Here is a 21038-nt window from a genome sequence, read left to right on the forward strand (position 1 = left end):
ATTAAAGAGATGGGGAAGTGATTTGGACTCTCTTAGAGCTGGGCTCAGTAATTTTAATGGAAGATTTGGGAGTGAGAAGGGTCACTGGGAAATGTGTGCCTCAGGTTCTGCCTGACTAGGAAAAAGAACATTGACTGGAAACATGCTGTGAATTGGAAGAACAGCTCTGAAGCAATCTAGACTTTTCCCCACAAGGTCATTACTGGTGACAAAACATGGTCCTATTCTTATAACCTCATAAGCAAACATCAATCAAGTCAGTGAAGGATGCCATTGTTACCTCGCTCCCCAAAAGCTCATCAAGTGAAATCAAAGATCAAGATGATGCTCATTTGATTTTTTGCTATGAGGGGGACAGTGTATTAGGAGTTCATTCCACCAGGTCTAACCGTTAATCAAGCTTTTTATTTAGAGGTTTTGAAAACCATTGCATAACAGTATGTGACAAAAAAGGCCTGATGTGTGGCAGACCAGGAACTGCTAGCCATCTCACTGCGCCAGGTTTTGGCAAAAACAAGCCTCTCTTGCCCCACACACCTGACCTTGTACCATGCGTCTTCTTTTTGGTTCTGTGAATGAAGGGGACATAAAACAACAGTGATTTGATGATGTAGAAGAGATGAAGAAAAAAACGATGGTGGTACCACCGTCAGCCATCCAAACAGATGAGTTTGGAAAATGTTTCCAAGAATGGAATTACAGATCTGTCAAGTGTTTTAAGTGTAATGGAGAGTACTTTGAAAGTGAAAGAGGTGGTTTCGTAAAAAAAAGTTTAAATACATAGCTTTGAAAAGAAAAGTCCAGGTTTTTTTTGGAGGGGGGGGTACCCTCTATAGAGCAACTGGGTAGCAATTTTGCAGTACTGCTTGATGTGTTTGAATTATGGAATATTATGATAAATGTATGAACTTCCAATTAAAGTAAAATAATAAAATAAAACTCCCTACAGAAGGAATTTCAAGGTTAAGAAGGAATAAAGGAAGGAAAAATGATACTATCTTTAGGTTTCCACTCAGACCAGTTAGTGCACTCGCTTGCACGCTCACCAATAGCACCCATCTTTTCAGACCTCCCTGACAGTCACTTCTTGCTTCTCCCTTTTCCTTATCATCACGCACGCAGGTTATATGAAACCACTGTTGAGCTTTCCAAGGGGCTCTTCTCATGTCACGATACTCATAATTGTCTCTTTCTGCAGACTGAAGTCACAGAAGACATACGGGTTGTTTTTAAGATCAAAGACAGTAATCTGTAAGTATTCTTCCTTTACAAATTCGAAATTTGTGGTTTTATGAACTCCTTTGAAGGGGGGGAAAGACCCATACTGGTCATATTAACAGAAATCTGAATTCATGTTATAGTGGGAAAACCCTACCAACATTTATGTTTTGTTCAAAAGGCACTATGTAGAAAAATAATATAAGGCAACTTTTTTACCCTGTGCAACTTCTAAAGTTCCAGTCATTTGCCACTCATACGAGGAAAAATGGTAATTAAAATAAAAATATTATCCTTTTTTTGAATTATACCAAAAAAAGCCCAACTACTGAGGTTCACTAACTGAGCCTTGGGAGGCTACTCGCCTCTGCTTTGTCTCAGTTTCCATAGATGCAAAAAGGTCTTAGGAATAGCAGGAAACCCTGGTGGCATAATGGGTTATGCGTTGGGCTATCTGTGAGGTTAGCAGTTTAAAACCACCGGCCAGTCCTCAGGAGAAAAGATGAGGCCTTCAACGTTCACAGGTTCAGAAACCCACAGGGGTGGTTCAACCCTGTCCTATAGGGTCACCATGAGTTGGAATAATGATGGCAGTGAGTGAATTACCTGGTCTACAGAATTTTTTTTCAGGATTAAGAGAGTGTATGTAGGTGTTAGTTTCGTGCCTAGCACAGTTAATCTACAACCAATAGCTCTTTATTATTAATAAAGTAAAATGCAAAGTAATTTAAACATACCCCAATAACTTGGAGCTTTTTCTAATTTATTGTGGTTGTTTATAAAACAGATTTCAGTTTCTTTTTTCTACAAAATATTCAGTATTATCTTTGTCCTTTATTGAGGCATTTGCTGTAGTCCAGGGGCCGGCAAACTTTGGGGATGGAAGAGCCAACTCTGCCCCTCACAAGAATTTCAAAATTATTCTAGAGTTATAAATATCTTTTTACAAACAAGGATGATTTAAAGGAATAGTATAAATGAAATGCATAGTTGGATTTCCATTATCAGTGGTCCGTCAAAGCTACCAGGAGTCATTTATGTACAAAGAAACGCAGTAACACAGCTAAAATTAGAATCACAGTTTTTGAGCCTGAGACTTTGATGGTTCTCTAGTTCAGTGGTTCCCAAATATTAAGCTTTAGACCAATGCTAAGAAGTGAATTATATACTGGTTTGTGGTGAAGGGAGGAAAATCAGCTAAACTTTTTCACTGTAAAGGGTTGCATTTTATTGTAAGACAGTCTTTTTAATTTGGGGAAGTTAAACGTGGCCTTTATTGTATGAAAAAAAGTCTCTGGTGGCACATGGTATTAAGCACTAGGTTGTGACCCACAGATTGGTGATTCAAATCTACCAGCCCTCAAGGAAAATGGAGGCGATCTGCTTCTAGAAAGAGTTACAGACTGTAAAGACAGAGTTAGAACTGACTCCATTGTAATGGGTTATATTTTATTTTTTGGCAGTGGGAATAAATAAATGTATGTGTGTTTTGTTTGTTGTTGATTTTAGTATCCATCCACAACTTAGCTCACTGCCATGGAGTGGATGCTGACTCATAGCGAACCTGTAGGGCACAGTAGAACTGTCCGATGGGTTTCCAATACTATAAGTCTTACATCTTTCGGCTCCTGTAGAGTGACTGGTATTTTTGAACTGCTGACCTTGTGGTTCGCATTTCGTTTTGTAACCTATTATGCCACCAGAGCTGATGCAAAAACTGGTTAAGCTATGCCAGTCACCTTGCTATTCCTTTTCTCTTTTTAAAAATCTGGTCTGAGGCTGACTAGCTATGTGAACTTTGGCAGGCTACTTAGCTTCCTTGTGACTCAATTCCCTCCTATGAAAAATGGGTTTAGTAATAACAGGAGCCCTGGAGCCTTGGTGGCATACTGGGTAATGCATTGGGCTGCTAACCTAAAGGTCACCAGTTTGAAGGTGTGTGTGTGTTTCTTTGTTGCAGGCATCAGAATGCCGCTACTCGCGCACACAGACTCACGCACAGCATGTGCATGGGCCGGGGGTTGAGGCGAGAGGTTTGGAGCCCTTATAGACTTGGAAGAGAAAAAAATTATTAAAGTGATGAGGAGTTAACTAAATCCACAAGGAGGAAGTACACTAGCCTGTGTGATCCAAGGATTGTAAATAATAACCCAATCTAAAGGAAAGGATAGCACCAGCGCTTAAATTGTGAACACCCGGTCTGCAGAAGGGTATGGTTGACAGTGGAAGCCCCCAGTCCATTTGCAGGGTTCACACCTGCAAGTAGATTTAGCCTATGGTGAATCCCCTCCTATTATAGTTGAGGGATGTGAATAGGCTGTTTTCAGAGAACACTGTAAAGTCTACTATGGCAGACATAGTTCAAAATGCAGTATCTTATCATTTGATTTCCCTGTTTGTGATTTAAAGCTGTTTCAGTTAAAAAAAAGGTAAAGAGGAAATGCATGTGGACTAAGGCCCTCTTGACCACGGACCGGGGATGTGAGCAGCCTTGCTAACATGCAGAACGCATTGGAAAGTGGATTGTTGCAGATGCAGTTAGGTTCACATTTAGCCCCCTAAATGATCTTCCTTATGATCCTTTTAAATTTGTTCAGGTTTTAATATTTTCTGCTTTTCAATTAAGTTTTCTATCTGTTTTATTTTGTTCTTGTTAGTTTAGGGCTGTTTGCCTATTTATTTAATATAAGAAATCCAGAATAGGTAAATTTTTATTTATTTATTTATCTCTCTATCTATCTATTTATTTTCAGAATAGGTAAATTAATAGAGACCTTAAGTGTATTGATGATTCCTTGTGGGTATGGCACGGTAGGTTGATGGTGATGGTGGTGGTGGGCGGGGGGGGGGTTGTTGGAGCTAATAACCATGAGTACGAGAATGAAGAAAATCTTCTAAAACTGATTGTGGTCATGACTGTCCAGTTTTTATTGATGTGATTAAACTATCGAATTGGATAATATGTCAATTATATGCCAGTAAAACAATGTGGGGGAATAAAGTGAAGAATAGGGGTTGCCAGAAGCATTATTGGGAATATCTAGTCAGTTGTGTTTGGGAATTTACAGACAGTACCCTGTGGTATTTTGGAAACTCCTTATCACTTTACCTAGCTCTTCCAAAATACAGGACTATAGTTTCATTATTATCCTTGCCTTGCTCAACAGGCATGAGGCGTGTGCCAGGTAAACACGTGAAACACTAAGAGAGGGCTCATTCCCATGACTTTTGTGTGGCTTTATTATTTAGTTACAGAGTCCTTAATTTCTAAAATGCCAGATACTTTCAGAATGAAATGTTAAGGACAGAAATGCATTTATTTATTTATTATTATTTTTAAATGATCTGTTGTCTTTGAATTAGCTGTGCCATGGTTCTTCACTGATTTGGGAGATTTGATTTCAACCTCTCACATGTTTTTCTGTCCCTGAGTTCTTGTATTAGCCTCACTCACCAGTTTATATGTTATCCTTTAGACCAGAGGTCCTCACACCACGGCCCGTGGGCCACATGTGGCCCGCCAAGGATATTTATCCAGGCTGCTGGGTGTTTTTGCCCCGTTTTGTTTTTCACTTCAAAATAAGATATGTGCAGTGTGCGTAGGAATTTGTGCATAGTTTTTTTTTTTAACTATAGTCTGGCCCTCCAGCGGGTCTGAGGAACAGTGAACTGGCCCCCTGTTTTAAAAGTTTGAGAACTGCTTTAGACTGACGTACTCAAGAGCTGAATGAGCTGTTTTTAAACAAAACCACACTACAGTGTCACGTTATGGTGATCAGGGAGCTGCTTTGTGGTGGATTGATTTAGTCATTTTCTAAGAAATGGTTAAAGACTACAGTGATACATCATTTTTTATCAGTGTGATGTACTGGTAAAGAACATTAGGTCGTAACTAACCTATTAAAATGGCTCCTTCTCCAGAAAATGTGGCAGACAGGTTGCATGGCAAAAAAAAAAAGAGGTATAATTGCAAAATAGTTTTCCCCTATAAAACAGGAATACTACTGGTGGTTATAGGGCATTTTTTTTTGTTTTCTTTATACTCATATGTGGCAGCATTTGTGGTTGCCAATTGTGTTGTATTATAACATACAAGTAAGATGGCAGGAGATAGATATGTAACTTACAATCTGTATAGCTCTCACTTGGAACAAATGCACAGTTATTATATGTTAACTTAAAAGTGAAATATTGAAACCTAAAATATTGGGCAAGGGGCATGATTGACTTATGTTAAAAATAAAAATATGTTCCCATAGGGGAGATAAAACAAAACACACGTCTAAGACTATAGGCTGAATTTGAAGTCCACCACAGTGAACTTTCTGATTTAGTGGCAGGGTTTGGTCTATAGAGGGACCTGTAGCAGTGAACTGTTTAGAAGCCTTTGTAGAACTCTGAAGTTGCCTTTGTTCTAGCTGCTTCTCTCCCACAGCCATGATCCATTTATGATGTTTCTCCCCAAACACATGACTCCCAGAATTTAGATGTGTTTGGTTTTCTTTTCGGTATTCCCCTTTTGCTGATGTTTACTAAAGTTGGATTGTAAACTCAGCCTTTAGCGGTATATAGCTACGTATGTTTTACCCTCAAAACTCCTTAATGTAAGTTTTGGATGGAATTATGGTTTTTTTTGAAGAAGCAGTTGCCAATGTTAGAAATGTATATAATTAAAAATCAGGGGTGCTGTGATCACTTAAAACGAAGAATTGGAAAACCCATTTGCCGTGGAGTCTATCCAGACTCGTACATAAGGTCACTATAACCTTGATTTTTAAGTATGTACATTTCTAAAGTTGGAAGTGTCAACTTTTTTTTCTTACTTTATCCAAATCTTACAGTTACGGACTTTTGAGGGCTAATCATGCTAATAAGGGGTCCCTACTGCCACAGTTTGGTGTTACAATCCAACTCTGTAATACATCATGCAAAAGAACAAAACCAAATTTAAGTTGCAGGAGTTGCTATGTCAGGGGTGAAATATTAAATGAGGAAGAACTCTATATAATTTTGCCTGGGGTCTGTGAAGTATGTAGGTTGCAAGCGACATTGACTCCAGGATCTCCTCATTTCAATCAGGGTGAAATCAGACTGGCTCATTCCAGTTCCACCCCTCTGCTGGCAGATTCTGATTCAGTTCATCTGGGGTGGAAAGGCAAATTCTGAGCAAGGGATTGAAACAAAGTGAACCAATTGGAAGCCTTGATTACAACATCTATAGATAGGATCCCAATTATGCCATTCTGTGACCTAGAAAAAAAAATCTGATGCATGCTGGGGCTGTTCATAAGGCACACAGGAGGGAACTCATGCTAGATAGAGAGAGAGAACATCTTTGATATGACTGCTAAGGCACTTTATTTGCTGGGAAAAGTTGGGAAGAGGCTGGCAGGATGGCGTCTTCAGACACTGCAGGTAATGAACTAAACCGGTTCTTTTAATCTTGTTAGACGCACCCAGAGATCAGTCACAGCCAGGAGATGCGTTCAACCAAACTAGAGAAGTGCAGGTGCAAATGTGTTGGCATAGGGTTTTGGGTTTGTTTTCCTTTGCCTTTTTAAGTTTTTACATGTATATAATTAGACCTTTTGCCTATCTGGGCTTAAAGTTGGATGGTTCAGGCTATTTCATAGTGCTTAGACTGATCATCTATGCAGTGCAATGATGTGAGGCTTCCAAGAGGCAGAGAAATATTTCACATCATGTTTAGCTCTTAGACTGCCACCTGACATGCAGTCTTAATGCCTTTATTTTCTCATGATATTAACTCCCCCTCCCAATTTTATTATAGAATACTAAATTAATAGTATTGTAATGGTTCATATAAATTATACAGAGTTTATTGACCAAGTGCAACCATTCTTTTAATTTTTTTTACCACATAGTATTTGATTGTTCTCCATGTGTTTTAAAATAGTTTGAAAGTTTTTAAAAGTGTGTGAGATTTGTTTTAAAAGCACTCCACCCCTTTATAGAAGTCTCAGTGATGCAATATCTATTTAGAAATAGGATGTTCTAAACTACAATAAGTATTTGTATCTGTTTAATCTCTTGGAACTTTTTATTTGGGAACTTTGTGTAATTGTTTTCAGGTAGAATATGTACTAGATGCAGATAAAATCTGTGTGAGAAGGCGAGTCCTCTCTTTATTTGTGATTGGAATTCCCATAAATAATGTGTGACTTGAAAATGTGATTTATTAAAGCAGTACTTCAATATTTAATTGTTTATTTTCAAGTTGGAATACATTACATTTTCATCAGCTCAGATGTTGAGGGAAGATGAAATGAATTAATGATTATGGTGTCTTTCACCTTGCCAGATGCATGGATCCTTGCTTGGCTTAGTCTATTTCCTAAAACTTTTTTTCTAACAGTTTTATTGGATATTTTCTAAAACTTCTGATGGGTGTCATTGAGGTGGGGGGAGGGCGGAAACCTGCCTGCCTTGGCATTAACCAAGTTCAGTATATTAGTTCTTCTCTTTCATTCTTAAATTGGTGTTGGACCACCTTCTTCCGTGGAAATGATTTCTTCTTTTACATTCAGACGTTCATTTGTATATAATATTTGTTTACTCTTTGTACTAGAGCTCATATATTACTATCGCTAACGCTTTTTGTCTTTAACCTATCTTCAGAGTATTTGAAGTAACTGGAATGAAATTCGTAGATCATAAAATTTGACCTAAAAATATTGTATCTGATTTCCACTAAATGTGTAAAATTTATAGCCATCTAAAGGGTGGTTAAAAGTTCTGTTTCTTCTACAATCAGGCCTTAGGATGTAGGACGGAGATCAGTGCTCAAAATTGTTACCAGGGTGCCTTCATGCACAAAATTTACCACTGTTATTTTTTAAGATTATACCAGTGTGTCAGGGCTCACAGCAGAATAGCTGGAAGGACATTTCTACACTCAGATTGACTTGGTTTTAAATGTTCATGTAGCTGTGTTACCCTGGGCAAGTTGTTGACCTCCCTCGCCACCCCTCACCCCGCTTTCTTTTTAACTGAGGTGAAATTTATATGACTTGAAAGTATACATTATTTAGTGTATTCACAGTGTTAGGTAACCACTCCCTATATCAAAGTCTCAGACCTTTTTTTTACTTAAAAATCCCTAATAATAATATTCCCATACCCATTAAGCAACCACTCCTCACTGCCCCTTTCCCCAGTTCCTGGAAATCACCTATCTGCTCTTCATGTGTAGGCACATAAAAAGCATAGTTTTTAGAATAGTGCACTGTGTGCTCTTTTGTGTCTAGTCTTTTTCACTTAGCATTGATGTCTTCCTAGATGCATCCATGTTGTAGCATGTGTCAGTATTTCTTTAAGTCGCATGAGTGAATAACCCTCGTGTTCTATTGTATAGATATACCCTCTTGTTTCTCTCATCATATTTGGATGGAAAGTTGGGTTACTTCTCTTACGGATTGTGCTACTATGAGCAGTTGTGATTAAATACTTGTTTGAGCTCCTGTTTTCGATTCTTTGGAGTAGATACCTAGGAATAGGATTGTTGGGGCATATGGGCATTCTTTGTTTACCAATTTTTGAGAAACCACAGGGCAAGCTATTTAATTTCTCTGAGTCTCTTTCATCTCTAAAATGAGGGCATTACCTAAAAATGGCTTTGTGAGGGATTACCTAAGGTAAGGTATGTGGCATTATCACAGCGTCTCAATGATGGTTCAAACCAAAGGGTTAGGGGTTCAAATCAGCCAGTGGCTCTATGGGAGAAAAGACTTGGCAATCTGCTCCCATTAAAATTACAGCCCAAGAAACCCTTTGGGGCAGTACTACTCTGTCCTGTAAGGGCACCATGAGTTGGAGTCAACTTGATGGCACACAACCCCACTGCACAATAATGTGATTCTCAAGAGCTCATGTCCTAACAGCGGTGGGACAGTATCATCCCTCTCCATGAACAGAAAGACTGCACACCTGTGTAAAAGGCACCAGCGACAAACTCACTGCACACATTGTGTAACCCTCATGCCTTTATAACATCCTTATCTTCCCTCTGTGTAACAGGCAGTCTTTCCAGTTTTATATTTTCTGTTAGGCAACTAACAAGTGCACATCTATTTTAATTACCAGAGAATTTAAGAGTATATTATTTCCTTGAACAATGGCATGGACAAGTTTATTGGTTTCTTTGCAATTATGACCAAGGTTGCTCGCCTTCCGACTATTGTACTGACCTCCATCTTTGTAGTTTGAGAGCAATTTCACGTACGTGACTATCTCATTCAACAAATTTGCTGAGCAAGCAACACGTTCAGGTATTGCTCTTGTTGTTGAGACACAGCAACAAGCACAAACCCTGACTCTTTGAGTTAATGCTCTTTTGAACCAGGGCACCTGCGAGGAGCACAAGAAACCAAGCATAACAAGTGCTGAGGAGAAAAATAAAGAGACAAAGAGAGAGAACGTGTGTGTGTGTGTGGGGGGGGTGCAATTTTAGAGAGGGTGTGGTTGAAGGCGGCCTCGTTGAAGTGATACTTGGGTCAAGATCAAACAGGACATAGAGGAGGTACCTTGGAAGAATATTTCAGGCCACTAAAAAAGCAAATACACAGGCCTGGAGGAGGAGTCATGCTTGGTATGATCCGGGCACCTCAAGGAACAAATGAGACACCAAGGAGCAAGTGAAAAGCACTGTTAGATTCCGAGAGCTAACATTAAGGGGCTCAGCACCTGGTGGTTTCAAACTGCTGGTCTCGGGGTTAGCAGCTCAGTGCGTGACCACTTAACCCTCCGGGCTTCTGTAAGAGTAAGAGGAGGAAAAGGGTGAACCCAGAGTTTTTGGTCCAAACAACTGACATTTACAGAGATTGGGAGGAATAGGTTTTCGGAGGAAAGTTGAGTAACTTGGTTTTGAACTCCTTAAGTCAGGGGTCCTCAAACTTTTTAAACAGGGGGCCAGTTCACTGTCGCTCAGACCCGTTGGAGGGCCAGACTATAGTATTTTTTTTAAAAAAAAAACTATGAACACTATGCACACTGCACATATCTTATTTTGAAGTAAAAAAACAAACGGGGCAAAAACACCTGGCGGTCTGGATAAATGTCCTCCGCGGGCGGCCCGCGGGCCGTAGTTTGAAGACACCATAGCTTGAAGACACCATAGCGTAAGGAGTCCTGGCTGCATCGTGGTTGCCACCAGGCAAAGCATAAGGCTTTTGATCCCCGTCGATTGTTCACTGTCTCAGAAACCCACTGGGGTAGTTCTCCCCTGCCCTGTAGGGTCACTATGAGTCAGAATTGATGAGGGCACGTGAGGTTTTTGAATGTGGTGACATAATGGGTGTGCATTGGGCTCCTAACCACAAGGTCGGCACTTTAAAACCATCAGCAGCGGCTCGGGCGAAAGAGGAGGCTTTCTGCTTCTGTGGAGAGTTACAGGCAGTTCTAGCCTCTTCTATCGGATAGGGTTGGTTTGAGTAGAATTTCACTGGCTGGCAGTGAGTTGGTGTGTGTGTGTGTGTGTGTGTGTGTGTGTGTGTGCGCGCGCATGCACATGCTTACCAGAGGGCTTCAGAACAGTTTATTTGGGTTCTACCCCCTGCTGAAAATATGTATCCCCCTGCCCCCATATGCAGACGCATAATCTATATTTTAACAAGATTGCCTGGGGTGATTCTGAGAGATCCCTCAATGGTGGCTATGCACCCACCAGTATGCCCTGGAGTTCCCATCAAAATGTCAAGGCTGTTTCAGTATATTCCAGGCATGGAAAGGCACATTTTCAGCAGAGTTTGAAGAAAGGAACTAGTTGCAAGATTTTGGTTTGAGATACTTAACTGACACCTAACTGTGTCTTTGAGGAAGCAATTGGCAATACAAAGACTGGGTACAAAGGAGCCCTGGTGGCGTAGTGGGTAGCACATTGAGCTGCTACCTGGAAGGTTTGAAAGCAGCATTGGAGAGAAGCTGTCTGCTCTCAGTCGCAGACACCCACAGGAGCAGTTCCACTCGGTCCCATAGGGTCTTTATGAGTCAGAACTGACTCGATGGCCGTGTGTTTAGAGTTTTCAGGCGGAAGAGAGACATTTATGAGTCATAGCGGAACATGTTATGAGCCTAAATGAGATCTCCCTGTGAGGGTGTATAGGTTAAGAAGAGGTCACAGACTGCACACCAGGGCACACAATAATAGCGTTGACAATGGTCTGGCAGATGGAGAAGAAACCAGCCAAGAATGGCCAGGGAATATAAAGAAACCCTAGAGAATATGTTAGCCTGATGCCACGTGGAGTTTGTAGGAGAATAGGGACCAGCTGTGTCAAAGTTGGGTCAAGGAAGGCAAGACTTCATGGATCTTTGGATCTAACATTCTGGAAATCACTGGTGACCTGGATCAAAACAGTTTTGTGAGGAGGTGATGTAGTGACAGTAAAAGCTTAAGAGAAAATAGGAAGCCAGAACCGAGTGCCAACTGCAAGGGAAAAGTGATATGCAAAAGAGACAGCCAAAGTTAGGGTGCGGGGTTCCCTGCACTAAGACACGCCAGGGCCCAGAGCTTTATTAGGGGCATGCATGCATACTTTCCCTGCATGCGGCCTGCAGCACCTTTACACACAGGGACAGTTCATACCATGAAGGTTTACAAAGAAGCACACATGCATCAGCCAGGTGGAGGATGAGGCTGGGAGCATGAGGTAACTGATAACCTTGCAGGTGGCTTTTGCAAGGATGCAGGCAGCAAGTGTCCTCTATATCTGAAGCATTGGTTTCCTTCATCAGCTCCCAGGTAGAGCTATCAGCAGGCTTCCACCGCCTTGGGCCAGGGAACAAACAGCGTTTTCCCCCACACTGGGGAGAGGTGGTAGTAAGAGAGGGAGTTTTTAGTTATAATGAAAGAAATAATGGCCTATTGTGAGGTCAATGGGAAGGATTTAGTAGAACAGGAAAAAAAAATTGATTCAGGAGAGATATGTGGGAGTAGGGGGGTTGGTGGGGTGGTAGAGAGGGACTGGCATGGCCAAGTTTATTTCTATAGATGACTAAGGTTGCTTGCCTTCAGGCTATTGTACTGGCATCCATCCTTATCGTTTCCAAGCAACCTCATATATGTGTTTATTTCATTCAACAAATGGCGCTGTGGGATCTGTGTAAGGACAAGGTTTGTAGTGCACACTGAAGGAGTGGGTTGGCCTTATCTAGGAGCATCCACAGTCCACCCGTTGTCCCAGGAGAGACAAAAGTATAATGGCCACAGGACAAGGATTGAGGCTAGACAGAATGGCAGGAGTATGTGGAAGTTCTCCTTGGATTGTTGCCATTTTCTGTGCTGGGGGCAGCCAGTTTGATAGCTTAGAGTATGGCTGGGGAAGCTGAGTTGGTGATCTGAAGCGAGACAAGGCATGCCAGCCAGGAGGGCGGAACAGTAGAGTAATGGAATACAGTGTCCATCACCTAACTTAATTTAGTACATCCCCGCCCCTCAGGATACTACCCTTCTCTAGGGAACAATTTTATCTTTCCTGAATGCATCAGCTGGCTATTTAAACTTGCATTGCTAAGTTACTAAATAAAAGAAGGGGCCTCTTTTGGTAGTTGTAGTCTAGGAAAGTTGACTGCGAAATAATTTTGTTTTCCCTTTGACATCCTTCACAAACGTGGATGGCACTCGACACCAAAAGCATTAAAGTATTTTGTTGGACTGTTCGCCGTTTGTCAAAGTGTCCTGGTGGCACCGTGGGTTAAGCATTAGGTTGCTAACCAGAAGGTTGATGTTTGAAATCCACCCATCAACCAAAGACGTAGTTGCCACTCCTGTAAAGATTTACAGTCTCTGAAGCCCTATAGTGGGCCACACTAAGTCAGAATCAGCTGGATAGCAGTAGATTTGGGTTTTTGTTTTTATTTCTTTTTTAGCTGTTTTTCTAATACATCCTTTAGTGTTCTGTTTCCACCTACTGGCTGACTCATTCATTCTTTGAGGGCCATTCTGATTTCCCAATCTCGGACCTCTCTTTTTGAGAACTTTCTCCGCATGTTAGTATTAGTTTTTATGTGAAAGTTTTGTTGATCATTACATTTCTTCCCTCTCATGTTCATCCCCCACCTCCCCAAACTGGATATAAGTTCCTCTTGTCTTATGAATTCCTTTAGCATTTTGTTCTTTTTTCGTTTCTCATGTTCTATGTCGTAATGACTTGCCCAGTATTACACACATGTATATGCAGACACAGAAAGGACTAACTGGGAGTATGTTTTAGTCATCTCTGTCTCATGTGCTCTTAACACATTATACGTCTTCAAATCATCTTGAAATGAATTGACCAGTAGGTGGAATAATATGCCCCAAACCATTTGACAAGGAAGGGTTTTAAGGATGGGCAACATTGAGCAGGGGCTGGCGTACTTGCAAGCATACCAGATATGGAGGCTACTCTGGTAGAATTTGTGCCCCGAGAGGTTAGACGCCACATTTGCTCAAACACATTCAGCAGGGGTAGCCAGGCACCACCCAGTTCTTTGGTCTCCTGGCCAAGAAGGCCGTTGTTCATGAAGACAGCTGCCACACGTGGCACTTAACCTCCTAATCCTTGACTAAATTGCTCAGAGCCATTGAGGCTGGCCAAGCCCACCAAGCTTTTCCCCGAGAAGACTTTAAACCCCAACACAAAAATGTTTTCAGAAGTCTTCTTTAAACCAAATCATAGTTCTGTTTCATTAGTAAAGAATATCTATCTTGATCACTGTGCTCTTACGGGATCGAATCGACAACCCTTCCTCCGAAGGTTTGCCGCGAAGCTTAGGGGACTGTGAGCTTATGTTAACCGGGAGGGGCAACTTGGTAAAAGAGGGTGAGGTGCTGTGCGCAACCTGAAGAATGTGATGAAGGCCAATGACTTATACATGGAAAGACAGTTGAACTGATTGCCATTCTGTTCTAACAACAAAAATGAAATGTTTACGAAAACACAATGCAAACTCAAGAGGCCCGCCACGGTTGGGTTTCTCTAAATATCAGTGGTTCGAATGTTCTGTCAAACGGGAAGTTCCAAGGCCCCTCCAAGGGCCTGTCACTCTGGATTTATATCTGTGTTCTGCCACTCAGAGAAGGGCTCATTTCAAAGGTTGACCTACCCTGCCTCGACTGTGGACTAGATGGTTTCCTTTACCGTTTCTCATCAGAGTGTTTAATCTTTTCATGACCCAACTCATTTTCTCATTTGAAGTTTTCGTTGACCCAACATGTCTTCAACAACGGAAGGCATACTGAAATCAAGGGGAATAGTTTTTGCAGGTAATATGGATTTTGATATGATTATATAGGACACCTGTGCCCCCTGCTTCTGTAGATGCACCTAGTTAAATAATTGGAAGAGCAGCTTCCCTAGAACCTGAGAGGCTACAAATTTCGGTGGGTGAGATATGACCCATGGGTCATAAAAGGGCAAAACCTATTGCGGTGCAACAGGAGTAGTCTTTCTACCACTAGTGCCTTACGTCTTTCTGCCCATATGCTTCTTTACTCTTACCCCACCCCTTCTCAGACCATGGGGATTTAATCTGTGTTTGACATTTATCGCAATTACATACTTGATTCCAGGAGTTTAACATTTCCTGGCAGTATCATTTTTCTGCAGTATTTACTCTTTAGCTATAAAAGATAACCAGATTGACGATGCTAATTGGAAAGGATAGAAATCGAGTCAGAATCTGTTTTTTTGATCTGTGCATGTTTCTCTACAGGGCCCCATCTAGGCTAATTAAAAACAGGCACTATCTAAAACATTAAATGTATATAACATGAAAAACAACAACAAATTAGTTTTATTCCAATTAGATTATTATCCCTTTTAAAGACATCTTCTACTTCTTCAGGTATCCTAAGCCCTAAGTCTGACAGTTTCTCAATTAGGGTGTGAGTAGTACTCTTCCCTTAGGAGCAGTTCATGAATTGGAAGATTTTTTTTGTTTTGGTTTTGGAGTCCCTATTATATTTTTAATTAATTTCTTTTTGATACACCTTTATGTTACTATTAAGATGTTTTAGAAATGTATGTGTGAGGGCTATCTATGTCTTTCCTTTAAGGTTTATAAAAGGGGTATTACAAACTTTTTTTAAAAAATAGGAAGTGTTGGATTTACTGGGAGCCCTGGTGGTATAGTAGTTATGCATTGGGCTGCAGCCCACAAGGTCCACTGTTCAAAACCACCAGGCACTCCTCAGGAAAAAGACGGGCCTTTCTACTTTCATAAAGAGTAGCAGTCTCGGAAACTCACAGGAGCAGTTATACCCTATCCTATAGAGTCATTAGGAGTTGACATCTACTCGATGGCAGTGAGTTTGGGTTGCGTTTAATAGGTTGAAACTTACTGGGCTTTGCAAGCTTTATACTTTATACTTTGATGCTCAGATGTGTTTGGCAATGATGGTAATAAATCAAGTATCAGAATGAGTGGTAGATATTTTAAGTGGTATAGGAAAGTAGAAAAAGTTTGTTGTAAACTTGAAATATCATATAATGTCCTCTGGAGGAATCTTGCATATTGACACCAAGGTACTTGCCATACCTTATCTTGAAGAAGCAAATGACCAGAGTTGTCAAAGTGACTAGTATGGCAAATAAATCATAAAAGTTTGAGTTGGAAGAGCCCTAGGAAATCTAGAACAGAAATTCTTTGTTCAGGGTTGGTGCCCCCCCCCCATTGTTAGATAAACTCCAAAGAACTCATGAATCTTTTGAAATGATCTCTACAACCTTGCATATTTGAGAAGGGAATTAGGTTGCTAGTTCTCATTGAATTCCGAAAGGGTGCCACCATCTCTAAGCAGTTAAAGGCCACTGATCTATGATCTAGTCATAACTTAGGTTGAGGCAGATGGTGTGCTCAAGGTCACGTGCCCAATTAGTTGGCAAAAGTGGGCACTGAAAGTCAGGTCTTTTAACTTCTACTTTCTTGTTGATTTCACTACACCCAGCTGAAAGACATGGACAAAGACACAGGCAGGTTTGTCACAAGTGGTGGAAACACTAAGCAACCAGTTAGCTGTAAGATGGAATCAATTGAATGATATCTGTAAGTCAAAAAAGGTTAAAAATTAAAGATGGTTTCAGTTGATCTTTTCAGTGTGAACTGATATTTTTATAGTTGAAATATGTATGTTGCCACTCACCAAAAGATTGTTAGAACTCTGCTTTTGCAGCTGAATACAAATTATCTTAGAGATAACATATATACTCAAGTATAAGCTGACCCGAATATCAGCTTAGTCACCTAATTTTACCACAAAAAATGTGCTGAAAAACTTGGCTTATACACGAGTATATACGGTGTTATACTTGAGGCTCTTTCTAAAGTTCCCTTTCTACTTGATATGTTTTTTCCGACCTTCAGTGACCTCTCAATTTTCTGCCTAATTAAATAAAAATTACTTTGCCAAATTAAATAAAAATTACTTTGATTTGTCAGATCTTGCACTACTAGGTTCTTTAGCCAACAGGCACCTTATGCCCCAATCAGATTTGTTTCTGCATTCTTGTTGCTTCCACTTCTCCCAGAGATCTTCCTTGCCTACCACTCGCTCTTTCTTCAAGGTGCCTGGTGGCATGGTGGGTTATGCGCCGGGCTAGCTTCATGGTCAGTAAGCAGTTCAACACCACTAGCCGCTCTATGAGAGAAAGATGAGGCTTTCTATTTGTTTAAAGATTTAGCCTCAGAGACCCACAGGGGCAATTCTACTCTATCCTGTTGGGTTGCCCTGAGTTGGAATTGACTCAGTGGCAGTGAGTGAGTGCCTTTCTTCAAATGGTTCCCCTGCTTCCGGGAATGTCTACTGTTGGTCCTTCTTTATTTTCAGATGCACAATATAAGGGCCAGCATGTCTTATCTCCTCTCAAAGCCTATGACTCTTGACCATTCTGCTCTTCCTGTTGTGTTTATCATGTGTCCTGCCTCTAGTGGCACTCAGTTATATATTATCTCAGTGTTTTCCACTGGAAATCCTTCAGCGGTCACCTTGGGAATATGGTTGAAGAAACTCAGGGATGGGCCTCTCTGGAAAGTACCCAAACCCTGTTTCATTTAGAACAACTCCACTTTAGTTTTATATACTGGCAAGGCTGAATGAGTTTTTATATGAAGTAATAGTTTAGCTACCAAGGGAAAAAATGGGGGGGGGGGAAGAGGCAGCTTGTATGCTGGTTTGCCGCATATGTGTTAGTTAAGATTCCTACTGTTATTCCTCAGGCAACTGGTACACTTTTGAGCAAAAGTGAAGTTATGAAATTACCTGACTGATGACATTGTTCAAAGTATGAGATAAATGCATCACATTACCGCAGAAATTTACTTTAACGAAGAATGCAGAGTAGTATTTCTTGTTTCCCTTTGGGAAATAAACATAAATTGGTGGGGTTTTCTTCCCATTTGGGTGCAAAATCTAATCCAATTTAAAGGTGTATGGTTTACATATACATCCTTAAGTACCCTAGTTGGTCACTCAACTTATTAGTGTTACTCAATTGACTTACCTACAAATCTAGGAGAAAAAAAAATTAAAATTCAGAAATTGATGTATACTAAAATGCACTTATGGCAATAACAAGCAAAAATGGAAAATACCAGTCTTTCAGACCAGTTATTTCAACTTTCTATTAATTATCAAATCAATTATCTAAACTCATAAGGGCCTGATCACTTTAATCGGTGGTGCTATCTATCAACTTGTTAACTCTTGTTTTATTTTGTTCCCTTCCCCCTCCCCTGCCCTTTGCCTGGTTCATTGTCTTCACCTACAGGTGTACTTTCTTGTCGGCTTCCAAAGAGTACTAACTTGTATCTGTATCATTAAAATTGAACTGCCTTGGCTATACCGCTACTCTTACTGCTGCTTCCACTGTTGCCTTCTTCAGCCAAGTAAGGTTCCAGAAGCCAAAGACTAGCAAGCCTTTTCACTATGAATCTTAAGTTAAATGTGCTCACCATTATTTTGCTGCCTGTCCACTTGTTAATAACAATATACAGTGCCCTTATATTTATTCCATGGTATTTTCTTAACAATGCCAAGAAGAAAAACGCTATGGCAAAGAGAATAAAAGCTAAGCCCACTTCAGACAACCCTGGAAGTCCATATCGCTCTGTCACGCACTTCGACTCATTAGCCGTCATAGACATCCCTGGAGCGGACACCTTGGATAAATTGTTTGACCATGCTGTATCCAAGTTTGGAAAGAAGGACTGCCTCGGGACCAGGGAAATCCTAAGTGAAGAAAATGAAATGCAGCCAAACGGAAAGGTTTTTAAGAAGGTAAAGCCTGTGTGTGTGTGTGTGTGTGTGTGTGTGTGTGTGTGTGTGTAAAGTCTTGATATTTAAAGAGAAAGGTTACATTTTGCTTTATCATACATTTTAAATACATTTGGAACACAGTGCATTTTAAATACATTGGCATTCTATGTTGGTAGATTAATTCTCAGACGATGCTCACTTAAGGACAGCTTTAGAGTTCTGTACTTTGTTGGAGTCAATTTACTAATATTAGAGGATGTCTTGCTTTAACAGTTAATTCTTGGGAATTATAAATGGACCAACTATCTTGAAGTGAACTGCAGAGTAAACAACTTTGGTAGTGGCCTCACTGCATTGGGATTAAAACCAAAGAGCACTATCGCCATATTCTGTGAGACCAGGGCTGAATGGTTGATTACGGCACAGACCTGCTTTAAATACAATTTTCCACGTAAGTCCTTTGTGTTTGGGGAGCATGGGAGGGGCTCATATGTTAAAATAGCCTTGTGTTGTTTTTGCTTTCAAAGTCAGTGTGAGCCATTTTTTTGCAGTATTGTGTTTGTTAAACAGTGCTATGGTTAAAATATCTCCCGATCAAGTTAATAATGTCTAATAATAGGATGTGAAGTGGCAGTTTCATAGATTTAATATAGAATTTGATTTTTCAATTGGAAGTAAATAATTCCTGAAATATTCAGGTTTGGGGATGTTTCTTAGGGAATGACAATATAAAACAATCACCCCTTCCTTATCCCCCAATCCCCCTCCCCACCCTAAGTCCCGCCGGAACTGTCGGTCCCATTATATATCTCTTTTTTATTTGAATTTGATGCATTTTTATTTTCAAACATATGTCAGACATGAGGCAATGCTTTCTGGAATTTGGCAAATATTTCTCTGATCAGTAGTTTACCCAAGAGTATGCAGACCCGTGTTTTAATAAGTGGCTACCGAGGGTGGAATGTGGAAATAGGGAATTCCTGGGGGAAGGGTTAGATGGAGCTTCTGTTCAAGGGTGTAGAAAAGTTTAGAAATGCAGAGTGGTGATGGGTGAAGAACACAATACAATTCATGTCACTGACCCATATGTGTACAAAATAATGGAATGCCAAATATTTTGTCATTTATACTAACCACAATTGAACAGAAATCACTTCTTAGAAGTCATTTGAGGATTTTCAAGGCCTTATCTATTCTTTGACCAATGGAAAAAATAGGTACCACAAGAGAACCCTAGGTTGGCTGAATCTGACTCAAATGAAGAGTTCAGCTAGACCCTATTGGCCTTGGGAATCTTCATTGGCTGCTGTTTGGCTAGTTGTGACACTTGCATTATTTCGGAGTTCCTTCAGGTTTTGAGAATTAGAATCCTGAGAATTTGTCAAGAAAATTGGGGGCTAGCAAAAAAGTTTGAGACAAGTGTGCCGGGTAATGGCAAAGACTGGGATCAAATTAAATTACTAAATGTATTTGTAAGCTTATCTATCATTAAAAGCTATATTAGATACCATGCCATTTTAGGACGTTTTTACTTTTAGTTTTCTCGTTTCTTGTGTAGTTGTGACTTTATATGCAACGCTTGGCACAGAAGCAGTAGTTCATGGGCTCAATGAATCTGAAGCTTCCTACCTGATTACTAGCATTGAACTTCTAGAAAGTAAGCTTAAGGTAAATATAAAATGGACTTCTTTTCTCTTAATTCATGGCAGTGTTTTCCGGTAGGAAAGAACTGTCTGCTAATTTAGCTTTTAGTTTAGGACTGGGTTTGCTTTGTGCTCAACAGCCTGCCCTGTTGGAGATCAACTGTGTGAAGCATATCATTTATGTGGACAAGAAGACGGTCACTAAAGCAGAGTACCCTGAAGGATTTGAGGTTCACAGCATGCAGTCAGTGGAAGAATTGGGTTCCAAGCCGGAAAATGGTAAGAAAGACTGTTAAAATAAAAATATGAGGTTATTCAAAGTAAAAAATATTTTCTTTTGGTAGTAACACAAGTGAACAAACACTCTTAGTTTTTTATTTAAAAAAAACGTTTTAATAAAGACAGTCAAGATCGCTTTTCCCCCTTTCTCTGTATGTAATACATTGTTTAGAATTTACCAAACAGTAGAGATATACTTAGTGGTTCGGACTTGGTGATAAACCAAACCTGCTCGTTCTGCCGAGTCTCTTCTGACGTATAAGGACCTGTAGGACAGCATAGGACTGCTCCGAGGTGTTTCTGAGACTGTCAGCCTTTGCGGAGCAGATAGCTTCCCCTTTCGCCCATGGAGTGGCACGTGGATTTGAACTGCTGACCTTGATGGCAGTTGCTTCAAAATTAAAAGCAAACAACAACCAAAACTGCATAATAACCATCCATCTTGAGCCTCATGTGAGCAAAAGATCTCAGACCTTACATTCAGTCCACTTGTTTTTTAATGCTTAATGCTTGTACGCCTTGATGATGTTTCAGAGGATGCAAATCTGGTTAGTGACCAAGATTTCATGTTTGGATTTATCAGAATGGAGAGTTGAATAAATAGTAACTCATTTTGAATGGTTTCCTTTCTTGTGTTAATGTGA

The 21038-nt window shown here is 40.3% G+C and overlaps 1 protein-coding gene across 4 annotated transcripts in view; it reads left to right on the forward strand.

Moving 5' to 3' along the window:
* ACSL4 (acyl-CoA synthetase long chain family member 4) overlaps positions 1–21038 on the forward strand; it is a 92849-nt gene that overhangs the window by 40365 nt on the left and 31446 nt on the right. The window contains exons 2-7 of one of the 4 annotated variants that reach the window (XM_075539454.1): positions 1199–1251; positions 17985–18021; positions 18254–18493; positions 18746–18923; positions 20031–20140; positions 20256–20394. In XM_075539454.1, coding sequence (XP_075395569.1) covers positions 18266–18493; positions 18746–18923; positions 20031–20140; positions 20256–20394 — 655 coding nt within the window. In that variant the 5' untranslated portion in view covers positions 1199–1251; positions 17985–18021; positions 18254–18265. The other 3 variants (XM_075539452.1, XM_075539453.1, XM_075539451.1) reach the window with 3 other exon arrangements.

The sequence above is a fragment of the Tenrec ecaudatus genome, chromosome X (genome assembly GCF_050624435.1).
Source record: "Tenrec ecaudatus isolate mTenEca1 chromosome X, mTenEca1.hap1, whole genome shotgun sequence".
NCBI classification, from domain to species: domain Eukaryota; kingdom Metazoa; phylum Chordata; class Mammalia; order Afrosoricida; family Tenrecidae; genus Tenrec; species Tenrec ecaudatus.